This window comes from Belonocnema kinseyi, chromosome 7 (assembly GCF_010883055.1).
Source record: "Belonocnema kinseyi isolate 2016_QV_RU_SX_M_011 chromosome 7, B_treatae_v1, whole genome shotgun sequence".
NCBI classification, from domain to species: Eukaryota; Metazoa; Arthropoda; class Insecta; order Hymenoptera; family Cynipidae; genus Belonocnema; species Belonocnema kinseyi.
Genome location: NC_046663.1, coordinates 18,861,345 through 18,874,504, shown reverse-complemented (window position 1 = coordinate 18,874,504; position 13,160 = coordinate 18,861,345). Strand labels below are relative to the sequence as shown.

General features: G+C 29.8%; 1 protein-coding gene across 1 annotated transcript in view; it reads left to right on the top strand.

Moving 5' to 3' along the window:
• Positions 1–1,179: 1,179 nt before the first annotated feature.
• Positions 1,180–13,160, top strand: part of LOC117177382 (scavenger receptor class B member 1-like) — a 133,714-nt gene continuing 121,733 nt past the window's right edge. The window contains exon 1 of the mRNA XM_033368032.1: positions 1,180–1,680. Coding sequence (XP_033223923.1) covers positions 1,482–1,680 — 199 coding nt within the window. The 5' untranslated portion in view covers positions 1,180–1,481. The remainder of the gene's footprint in view (positions 1,681–13,160) is intronic.

The window sequence follows — 13,160 nt, the reverse complement described above, 5'->3', positions numbered from 1 at the left end:
TCTGATTACTCTATATTACTTAGGATTACAAATATATGACCATGGATTACACTGGATTAGAATTGGATTATTTGAGCTCAGTAGTGGTTAGATTCTTATTGCAAGTGGATTAATTTAGATTGTAACTGGACTACTCCAGTTGAAGACTATATTACTCTGGAGTACAAGTCAATTTATCAGGAATACTATTATTACTCCGAATTACTCCAGATTACAATTACGAGATCCTAGATTAATTCAGATTAGAACTGGAATCCTCGATTTGAGAACAGGATTATTTTGCATTACAAGTGGATCACTCGGTAATACTGTGATTACCCCGATTTTCTTCGGATTACAAGCACATGCTCCTGGATTACTCTAGATTAGAACTGGATTACTTTAACTCAGAAGTGGATAGCTGCGAATTGCAAGTGGATTACTTCAGAACAAAACTGGACTAGTCGAGTTTAAAAGTGGATTTTTGCGAATTACAAGTGTATTATCCTGAATTACGCTAGATTAGAAATAGATTTACAATTGGATTACTTCAAATTAGAATTGGATTGCCCCGGATTACAAGTGGATTTTCTCAGATTACAAGTGGATTACCGTGGATTACAAGTGGATTACGACGAATTATCTTGGATTTCCGGCTTAAAACAAATTACCAATTCGGTTAAGCGAACTGTTAAGCGGATTACCAGAGTTCTTTCACCCTCGAGGGTTGTCTGGCCCACTCTCGCGATGTCCTTTTTGTTGATCTTCCTGATTCACGTATTATTACTATCAAATCATCAATAAATATTATTGCTTCTTCTGAATCAGTGATTATGATTTATGAGCATTCTTCTATCATTGTCAGTTTGCCCTAGGTCCTACCCAGCCTTAATCATAAAACATAGTTGACTTGCATAATTTCTCGTCTACGGGATGTCTGGAAAGGCATGAAGTGCATTTATCCTATCACATAAACAAACTCTCGTGTTTCGCACGAGTGGGTGAGGGTTCGTGTGTAGTACGTAGGCCGCGCGTAAGAAGAGGAATGCCGAGCTCTGATTGGCTCGGGGTCCTCGTGTGTCGCCACTTCCAACCTGCATAGGTGAGCCAGGAGTGAGGGTCAGGGAGGGGGCGTATGACTTTTTCAGAAGACGCCAAATCGTGTTCTCCACTTTGCCACAGCATTATCTGCGGCGCGGACGTACCGGGCGGTTATTCGAAAACAGGCAAGAAGAGAGACACATGATCATCAGATTTGTTGTCTTTTGTCTGCTTCCCCAAACAAAACATTCAGCGATTAAAATTTAACCCTCATGAGAATCTCTCTTGATCGTTTCTATTAGGCTCTATAAACTCAATTTGGATTATAGATCGTTTTTATAGATCATTGTTTATCGAAGGTGATAGTCCGGTCCTTGAAAGTTCTTTTCGTTGGTGATAGTTACATTTCACCGTAGAATTGTCAGAGACAGGTGCTTGGGTGAAAAGTGCAGTGATCCACAATGAAGGACGTCGTTGCGATTTGGAACGGTCTCACCGGTCGAAGGTATACGGCAGTCAACATGAACGAAAGAAATGAAGACGTTCATTCAAAATCGGTTAATCCGAAGAGCTTGCGGAGAAAATCTTCCGTGGTCGTTAATCAATTCTTCAATGCTGCTCTTCCAGTGAACGCAGATGGAAAGGCGCGATGGAAGAAGAGTAAGTGCAAAAATCATTTATAAAGAAAAGTGTCACCGAACGTGATACAATTTTTCTTTCAAAACCCAAATTACGTATTCCTCTCATCATGTAGGTCAGACTGAAACAATTTTCTTCATGTGATGTTATCAATCAGTGCGAATGTTAGCAAAATTAATAAACAATTTTTTTTGAAAAAAAACAAACAATGTAAATGAAAGACATTTGCAATACAAAACACATTTTTCTTATGGTGGAATGCTTGTGTTTTTCCTTAGAATTTGAATCAGGAACTAGAACATAGGCCACTAATAGAGCTGGAAACGGAATAGGGTACTTATAGGGGTTTTTCTCGACATTTTTTAGAGTTTGATAACAAAAAAGAGCTGGGCAGGTATAGGGTACTTAAAGTGGTATATCTAGCGATTTCCTAGAATTGGTCAGGAAATAGGGCATAGATAGGTCATAGATAGAGTTGGAGAAAGAGTAGGATATTTACAGGGGAAATATCAGAGCTGGATTAGAAGATAATTTATGTTGAAGATATTTTCTAGAGGTGGACCAGTAAATAGGACACAGATAGGTCATAAAATAGGATAGCGATAGGATATTTGTAGAGATAGAGCTGGACAGAAATAGGATACTTATAGTGGCATTCCTATTCTTTTTTAGTGACGAATCAGGAAGTGGGACACAAATAGATAATTTATAGAGTTTGATAGGGGTAAAGTATTCATAGGGATTTTATAGATCTGCATCGAGAGATATTTTCTAGAAGTAGACCAGGAAATAGTTGACAGGTAGAGTTGAATATGTATAGGGTTTTTGTAGGCATATTTGTAGGAAATTTTTAGGGTTGGATAGGGAAATATGACACAGATAGAGCTAGACAGAAGTAGGATACTTACAATGGTATTTCTATGAATTTCCTATTGACGAATCAGGAAATAGGGCATAGATAGGTAATTGATAGAGTTCAATAGGGATAGGGTATTTATAGGGATTTTGTAGATCTACATCAAGAGATATTTTCTAGAGGTGGACCAGGAAATAGGTCATAGAGTTTGTTAGGGACAAGATATTTTAAAGGATATTTAGAGGAAATTTTAAGAGTTCGAAAGAGGAAAAGGACATAGGTAGAGCTGAATAAGGAGAGGATATTTTCAGGGATATTTGTAGGAAATGTTGACGGTTGGATAGAGAAATAGGACATAGATAGAGCTAGACAGAAGAAGGATAATTATATTGGTATTGTTATCGATTTCCTTGGGACGAATCAGGTAATAGGGCATAGATAGGTAATTGATAGAGTTCAATAGGGATAGGGTATTTATAGGGATTTTGTAGATCTACATCAAGAGATATTTTCAAGAGGTGGACCAGGAGATAGGTCATAGAGTTTGTTAGGGACAAGATATTTTAAAGGATATTTAGAGGAAATTTTAAGAGTTCGAAAGAGGAAAAGGACATAGGTAGAGCTGAATAAGGAGAGGATATTTTCAGGGATATTTGTAGAAAATGTTGACGGTTGGATAGAGAAATAGGACATAGATAGAGCTAGGCAGAAGAAGGATAATTATATTGGTATTGTTATCGATTTCCTTGGGACGAATCAGGTAATAGGGCTTAGATAGGAAATAGATAGAGTTCAATAGGGTGAGGATATTTATAGGGATTTTATACAGCTGGGTCACAAGATTGTTTCTAGAGGTGGTATTGGCATTTCTAGCGATTTCCTAGTAACGTATTAGGAAATAGGGCATAGATAGGTATTAGGTAGAGTTAGATAGGGCTAGGATATTTATAGGAATTTTATAGGGCTGCATCAGAAGATAATTTACATTAGAAATATTTTCTAGAAGTGGACCAGGAAAAAGGTCAAAATTAGAGTTGGATACAAATAGTATATTTCTAGGAATTTTTATAGGAAATTTTAATGATGACATAGGGAAATAGGACATAGATATAGTTAAAAAGAAATAGGATACTCATAATAGTATTTCTAGCGGGTTCCTATAGACGAATTAAGAAATAGGGCATAGATAGAGTTGGGGAGGGATAGGATATTTTTAGGGTCATTTATAGGAAATCTTTAAGGTTGGACTTCCTAGTGACGAATTAGGAAATAGGGCATAGATAGGTAATAGATAGAGTAAAAATTAAGATAGGATATTTGTAGGAATTTTATAGTGCTGCATCAGAAGATAGTTTGCATTAAAGATATTTTATGTAATTGTACCAGAAATAGGAAATAGATAGAGCTAGATAGGGGTAGGGCATTAAATATTATATCAAATTTTTAGAGCTAGACAGGCCAATAGGGCATGACTAGGACATAAACAGAGCTGTAAGTGAAAAAGTAAAAAAAAATTTTCATTTTTTTTTCAAGTTTCCAAAATATGTTTTAAAATAATTCAAATTTCCCCTACAACTTAAAAAAATGCTGCTATATGAAAAATCATTTTCTAAGAATCATCCAGATTTTTTTTTGCAATTTTTAAAATCATTTGAAATGTCCTAAAATCTTTTTTAACATAGTTCTAAAATACATTTTTTTTTTAAATTTAAAAATTTCTAGACATCTTAAAGAAATTTTGTATTCTCTTGAACTTTTAAAAAAATATATTAAAAGCGTCTATGTTTTTTTTTTTTATTATTCTTAAAAACTCATTTAAAAAGTTTCAAAGTCTTCTGTAACATTTCTAAACAGTAAATATTAACTTTTTTATTTCAACGGGCTGAAAACCTTTGTTTATTGATTATTATTAGTAAATTATTGAATATATTATTTAGATAACATAAATTATATTTAAAAAAAAATTTAATTTAGAAGTCATTTCTAGGAGTTTTTTAGAATTGGTTAAAAATTTTCCCTTTAGCAAGTTGAAAGCTCTTGAAATTCTCTACAAAATAAAGCTAAGGCAAATAACCAACTGGGTTTTTTAAGATATTACAAAATTAGAGCGAATTTCAATGTTTTCTTAAATGTTCGATAACGTCTGAAATTATCAATATTTTTAACATTCCTGGGCTAATTTTAAATTTTGAACAGAATTACAGAAATTTATCAGCCGAATAACACTATTTTTTTCTTTCATCTTGCAGAAAGTTAAAGTTTAAATAAAAAATATGGAAGAGTTTTAGTATCCTTCTTGATAAAATCAAAATTTTCGTAAAATGTATGAAACATACAATCATAAATTTTCTATAAAAGTTTCTCAGAATATATATTTATTTAATTTTTATCATGATTTGTCCACAGATGTAAAATATTTTGGATTTTGTCTCTTTAAGAAAACTTGACATATTTCTCCAAAATCTTTTTAATGAATAGACAAGTTGGTTTCATCCTAAACTCATTTAATACCAAATTTTCGGGTCTGTCAAATTTTCAAATAAGATTTTTTTTTAACCTTGATATGATTAAAGTTAGTTGAACTCAATCCGTGTTTTAAAAAATCAGCTAAAAATGATACATTTATTTTCGAAAACCCAACTATCATTTTCATCTCAACATACGACTGAAACAATATTTTTTGTAATTTTATCAAATGGTGCGAATAATAATAAAGTTCATCAAGCAGTTTTTTTAAATGCAAACGAAGCACATCAGCAACACAATGTTTCTTTTTGTTATAGTTAAATATTTTTATAATAAACAAATTTCTTCTAAATCGAGATTACAGGATCTTAAAGAGATTCAAGAGCTTCTCATGAGGGTTCCTTTTTTTAAAACTTGCTTTTTTTGTCTTTAGAAATCTAGTTGAAATTATTTTCCCATTCGTGGAATTAATAGGATGCGGAGTAGGGTTGCGATCGGTCATCCATGTACTCGCGATGACGATAGTTCGACATTTCATACATGCGATGTAATCTAAGATCAGTAAATCGTCTACCTCTGTGTGATACTCACCTGATCTCATTATGGAAAAGTTTCCAAAAGTGATAATAATAACTCCGGTTGCAGTGGTAACAAAAAGTACATTAAATCTGAGACTCTTTTTAGCATCTTCACCATCACCAATTTTTGATCAACAATTTCCATTTTCTCTATTCACAACATTCATTCATTTGCATTCATCTTGTTTCCTTATTTCTGCAACAATTTATTACCCAAATACTTGTTTCGTTTTTGGTTGGAAGGAACCTTCCTTTTCCAAATCTATAGACCTATTTGTTCAGTGTGTACATAAATGTCAATATTTTAATTGAGAATTTCAAATAGAGAATTTCAAGGGATGCACTTTGGCAATGAGATTAACAATAGAATTCCTTTTTAGAAATAATTTTTGTTGACAAAGGCTGTTTTAATCAATTTTTCAAAACCTGTTTCAGTCAAATAATTTATTCACGTTCTTGTCCTACCACAAATCACACTGCGAAGACACTACTTTTTTCGAATGTCATCAAGATTTTTTAGTTCTTTATGCAATACATTACCGCATTAATTAACGTTTCATGAAGAGAAAAAAAATGGTGTAAATACAGATCACGAAAATTGATGATAGTACTTTTAGTGATAGTTTTTTTTTTAAACGTATACACGTACATTATGTAACCAATCGCAATCGTCTTCTAAATGTGTTTAAAAATCAGAAATGTTGTCAACAAATATTGATACTCATGATGGTTATAATTATCATAAATTAGTTCAATTTATGCATAGAAATTTGGGTTTCCTTAAATGTTGATGTTTTTATGTTAATGTTTTTCCTGTATTATTTTAAAACATCATTTTTTGAAAATAAAAATTACGCAGGCTTGTCTAAATTACATTTCTTTAAACGCACAGAGTATTACTTACATCAAAACGATACTGCGACATGGGTTGCGTGGGTACAACAAAAAAGTGGTTCAAGTCGCGACACAATCAGTGATTAATCCTTTTTTTTTTATATTCAGTTGGTCATCAACTAATCGAAATTAGTTTCAACTACTTAATTAACTATAAAATTGATTGAGGATATGATTTCATACGCCAAGAACCTGTTCTCTTTCCACTTATATCCGGAAAATCTAATGGAATCAATAAGAACATTCTTGCTGTTTATTAATATGAAATTAAAAGCGGAAAAACCCAATGTTTTCTTTAGGACATCCATAAATCTTAATAAGAGGTGTTTGTAGTTTTCCATGTCAATTTCAAGAATAGTTATTAGATAACAATCAGAATATTTCAATATGACTATCATCATGTTGAGTAAGAGTCATTAAATATCTTGCAAATCGTCAAAATTATTATTCAGAATAAGTCGTGTGAGCAATTGAAGTTTGGTTAAAAAGTCAACTATTTGGTTAAAAATTTAATTATTTTCTTGGAAATTCATTGTTTCTTGGTTAAATATTGATTTTGCAACTAAAAATTTATCTGTTTGATTTTCGGTTTAAAATTTTGATCGCTTTTAGGGTTTCTTAGAGTCGGTCCCAAAAAAGACATAGAAACCAAAATTTCTATGAGGATAAAAAGTCATAGGCCCTAAAATTCATATAGGGCGCAAAATTGACCTAGGCTCAAACAGACATAGGAACTAAAAAAGACATAAGATCAAAACAGATATAGGGTCAAAACAGACATAGGGTCCAAAACAGACGTAGAACCTAAAATTGACACGTGGCCCAAAAAACACATAGATACAAAAATAGTATTAGGTCCAAAAAATCAGGACCTAAAATTGACATAGGGCCCAAACAGACAAAGGGTCAAAAACAGACATGGGGTCTAAAACATACATAGGGTTTGAAACAGACATAGGATCCAAGACAGACGCAGGGCCCAAAACTGACACATGGTCCAAAAAAGACAAAGGGTCCAAAATAATATGAACCAAAAATGACAGGGCCTAAAATTTATATGGGGCCCAAAATTTACATTAGGCCTAAACAGACATAGGGTCAAAAACAGACATATGGTACACAAAAGGCATATGGTCCAAAATAGACATAGGACCTAAAACTGATACATAGTCCCAAAAAGACATAGGGTCCAAAATAATATGGGAAAAAATACATAGGGCCTAAGTTTGAATTAGGGCCATAAATTGAACGGGTGGCATAAAAAGATATAGATTCCAAAATATACATATGGTTCAAAACAGATATAGAGTCGAAAAAGACATAGGGTCCAAATTACACATAGGTCCCAGAACTTTCATATAATTCAAAAAAAGCATTAAGCCCAAAATGTATATGGGGCTAAAAAAGTCATGGTGTCTGCAATTCATATAGGGCGGAAAATAATATACATACGGCCCAAAAAGTTATAGTTCCCAGACAGACATATTGTCAAACAGACATATTTTCAAAGCAGACATAGGATCAAAAAGAGACATTGAACCCAAAACAATATTAGGCCCAAAATATATGGTACACAACAGGTATATGGTCCAAAACAGACATAGGGTCCAAAATGATATGGTAACAAACAAGGCATAGAGTCTAAATTTGATTTAGGGTCCAAAATTGACCTAGTGTCATAAAGGCATAGATTCCAGAACATACATAGGATTCAAACCAAACATATGGTTCAAAATAGATATTGAGTTGAAAAAGACATAGGGTCAAAATAGACATAGGACCCAGAACTTTCACATGATCCAAAAAAGGCATTGAGTCTAAAATTTATATTGGCCTGAAAAGAGTCATGGTGTCTAAAATTTATATAGGGTGAAAAATTGACAGAGGGTCCAAACAGACATAGTGTCCAAACAGACATATTTTCCAAGCATGCATAGAATTAAAAAAGACGTAGGAACCAAAACTGTCACAGAGCCAAAAGAAAACATTGGGTACGTAACAAAATGGGACCAAAATTCATAGGGTCTCAAATTGATATAGTACCCAAAATTGACAAAGTATCCAAAACAGACATAGGGTCCAAAACATACAAGCAGACATAAGGTCAAAAACATACATAGGGTCCAAAATAGGCATAGGGCCCAAAACTGATACATGGCCTAAAAAAGACATGGGGTCCAAAATAGATATGGGACTGAATATGTCTGAAGGCCTAAAATTGATTTAGAGCGTGAAATTGACATAGGGCCAAAAAAGACATAAGTCCCAAAACAGAAACATAATATAAAAGAGACATAGAGCCCAAAAGAGATATAGGCCCTAAAACTGACACATGGCCCGAAAAAGACAGAGGATCCAAAGTAATAGAATGCCAAAAAAGGCACCGGGCCTACATTTTATATGGGGCCCAAAATTGACCTGATGTTATAAAAAGACATAGTGTCCACAACATAAATAGGGTTCAAAGCAGATGAAGGGTCAAAAACAGACACAAGATTTAAAAAATCATATGAACATAGGGTTCAAAGCAGACATAGGGTTAAAAACAGATATGGGGCCAAAAACTAATACATAGTCCAAAAAATACATATGTACCAGAATAATATTCGACCAAAAGATGCATAGGAACTAAAATTTAAAAAATAGGGCTCAAAATTTACCCAATTCAAGACAGTCATAGGATCCAAAACAGGCATAGGGTCCAAAACAGATATAGGGTTCAATAAAGACATAAGATCAAAAACAGACATAGGGGCTAAAACATAGGATTCAAAATTGACATATGTCTCAAAAAAGACATAGGGCCAATAATTAAGAAAGGGAACAAAATTTACATACGTTCAAAAATCGACATAAGTCCCAAAATTTACATAGGTACCAAAATTGACAAATGTCCCCAAAAAGACATAGGGCCCAAAATTAAAAAAGGTCCAAAATATAAACACCTAAATATACGTAGCCCTTCCTTTAGGCGCTTGGTGCCTACTTTGACTAATTTTTAGTTAAAATTTTTACATTTCGATAGAAAATTGATGTAATTTTTTGTGAATTTATCTTTTTGGTAGAAAATTAATTCCTTAAATTCCTAAAATTTTCCTTAAAAATGCATTTTTTAGTTGAAAATATGTCTTTTTGATTAAATATTTAACTATTCTATAGAAAATTATTGTTGGAAAATTAATTTTTTCATTCGAAAATTTTACCATTACCTTTTTGAATAGATTTTTTGTTGCAAATGCATTTTTTTATGAAATATTTATTTGTTCCATTTTTGGTTTGAAATTTTGACAGTTTTTAGTTGAAATTTCAAGAATTTGGTTGATAATTCATCTATTTTGTTCAAAATTCGTTTTTTTGTGTGTTATAATGCAAATTTCTTCCACTGGAATTTTAAGTATTCTATTTTTGATAAAAAAAAAAATTGATCGTATTTAATTTAAAATTCAAGTATTTGGTTGAAAATGTCCTTTTTTGTAGAAAATTCATCTCTTTGACTGAAACTTAAAAGTTGGTTGAAAATTTATCTTCATAGTAGTTTTAAAATTTAACTATTTGGTAAAAATTCATTTATTTTGTTGAAAATTCGTCCCTTTTGTTCGAAATGTTAACTATTTGGTTGTAAATTTAACTGTTTTGTTGAAATTGATTTTTATAATATTGATTTTTTTGTTGAAAATGCAACTATTTGGTTGTGAATTCAACTTTTTTGTTGGTATTGAATTGTTTCTTTTTTATTCTACTATTTGGTTGAAAACTAATTTTATTTAATAATCAATATTTCAGTTCAAAGTTTAACTAATTTGATAAAAATTCAAATTTTTTGTTGATATTGAATTGTTTTTCTTAGATTCAACTATTTGTTTGAAAATTGATTTGGTTTTCGTTGAAGATCCAATATTATAGTTGAAAATTGAACAGTTTTGTTGAAAATTTAATTAATATGTTAAAACTTTGTTTTTCGGGTAAAAAATTAATCTTTTTCGCTAAAAATTCATCTTTTTGATTGAGAATTCAACTATTTGGTTGTAAATTCATTTATTTTGTTTAAAATTATTCCCTTTCATTTGAAATTTCAACTATTTGTTTATGAATTCAAGTGATTTGTTGATAATTAATCTTTTTTAGTTCAACAATTTGGTTAACATTTTTTCCTTTTAAGGTCGATAAGTTAACTCTGTGATTACAAATTAAAATATTTTGTTAAAAAAATTCAACTATTTTCTATAAACAATTCTTTCCTTTTAAAACTTGAACTACTTCATTAAAAATTAGTTTGTTGGTTAAAGGTGCATTATTTTAGTTGCAAAATATATTTTTCTTTATAAATGAAAATGCAACTAATTTTTTTAATCTTCTTTGTTTAAACGTTGATTCTCTGGTTAAAAATTCATTTTTTAGGTTGAAAATTTTACTGTTTGGTTGAAAAATCGACTTTTTTGTTAAAATTGTTATTATTTGTTGATAATGCAACTATTTTGTTAAAAAGTATAGAGAGTTTATGATCAGTAAACATTACACAAAGCCAATATTTTCTTTTTTTACCACTGCAAATGTACACTGAACGGACTGAATACAAAATTAAGAAGAAAAAAAAAAGATTTATATTGTACAACAAAGATCTAAATCAATTTATTGTCTATGCAAGGTGTTTTAGAATAATAAATAATTCAAAGAACAGAACGATTTACAAGGATTTTATAAATAGCTAATAATGCTAGTAATAATTACATTCAACGGTATTATAAAATCTATAGCTTCTACACAAGTTAGACTATTTTTTTTTTAAATTAACTTTTCTTGTTAAAATTCATATATTCGGTTTGAATGTTTAACTTTTTTGTAGAAATTTGGACTTTTTAGCTTGAAATTTCAACAATTCGGTTGAACTATTTTGTCGAGAATACTTTTTTTTTACAAATTCATTTTTTTTAACGAAAAGATTTAACCGCTTTGTTAAACATTTATCTTTTGTTATATATTTTAAATTTTTGGTTGAAAATACATCTTTTTGGTTGAGAATGTTTAATACTTGTTTAAAAGTTAACCTACTGTTTTAATCCTTGTTTTTTTCAACTGAAAATTAATTTTTTACTTTAAATTTAAACAATTTTTTGAAAATTCCTCTTTAAAAAAAATCTTTGTGGATAAAAATTCATCGTTTTGTTTTAAAATTTAAATATTCTGTTAAAAATTCGTTTTGGTTTTTGAAAATGACTTTTTAATTCAGAAATTTACTTTTCCATTTTCTTGTAGAAATTCATCTTTTTTGGTTGAGAATTCAATTATTTTTGGTTGAAAATACATCTTTTTTAGCTGAAAATTCAACTATTTTTTGAAAATTCGCCTTTTTTGGAAACAACATCAGTCTTCTTGTTTAAAACTTTATAACTGCTGGTTGAAAGACTTTTTAACCAATTATTTTTTGTTTTTCAACTGATAGTTCAACTATTTTGTTTTAAAATTTATTATTGTAGTTGAAATATCATAGCTTCGTTTGATAATTCAACTATTTTATTAAAGAATTCGATTATTTTTTTAGTTTGAAATTAATTCTTTTAACTAAAAATTTATCAATTCCATTTTTGGTCGTGACTAACATATGACTTTAAATAAAATGATCTTCAGGAATAAAATAGGAAGACTAAAAAAATCCCGAAAAATAAAATTTCCAAATAATAAATTTCCCGCATTATAAAATTTCCGAAAAATAAAATTCCTGAATTCAGAATTTCCAAAATTGGAAAATTCCGAATAATTAAATTTCCGAAGTATAAAAACGTCGACAAAAAATTTTTTAATTATAAAATATTCGAACTAGAAAATTCCCGAAATATAAAATGTTTGTTATGAATATTACTTATTTGAAAAAATAGAAAACTCAAATCTATTTATAGAAAAATATTATTTTTAAGATTTAAAGTTTCTAAAATTATTGTTTAAATTAAAAAAAAACAATAACTTGAAAAAATCCAATCATAAATATATCATTTTAAATTATTTTTATTTTTAATTTAAAAAATTTGTTTAGAAACTTTGAAAATTTACATTTTTTATAAAAATATTTGATTATTGTGTAATTATCTGATTCGAGAAATTAAAAATTCGGTAATATTATAAACTGTCGGGCATTTTATTATGCAGGAATTTTGAAAGTAGAGAATTTTATTATTCAAGAATTTTATAATTGAAAAATTTAATCATCCGGAAATTTTATTTCCGAGAATTTTACGATTAGGGACTTTTATAATTAGGGAATTTTATTATTGTCGAATTTTATTATTTGAAAACTTTATTATTCGGGAATTTTTATGTTCCTGGAATTTTATTATCCTGAAATTTTATTATTCGGGAATTTTTTATTTCGAGATTTTCATTATTCGAGAATCTTCTTATTCAGGATTTTTTCAATTCGGAACTTTCATACTCCAAGAACTGTAGTATTCGGGAATTTTACTAAGGAATTTCATTATTTCGAAATATTATTATTCGGGAATTTCCAATTTGGTAATCTTGTAAGCAGTCAATAATTTTATTATCCGATAATTTTATTATTCGGGATTTTTAAACTTCAGTAATTTTGTTATTCAGAAATTTAACAATTCCGAACATTTATAATTCGATAATTGAAGTATTCAGGAATTTTATTATTATATATATATAAATTTTATTAATTTTATTATTTATAAATTTTATTATATTATTTTATT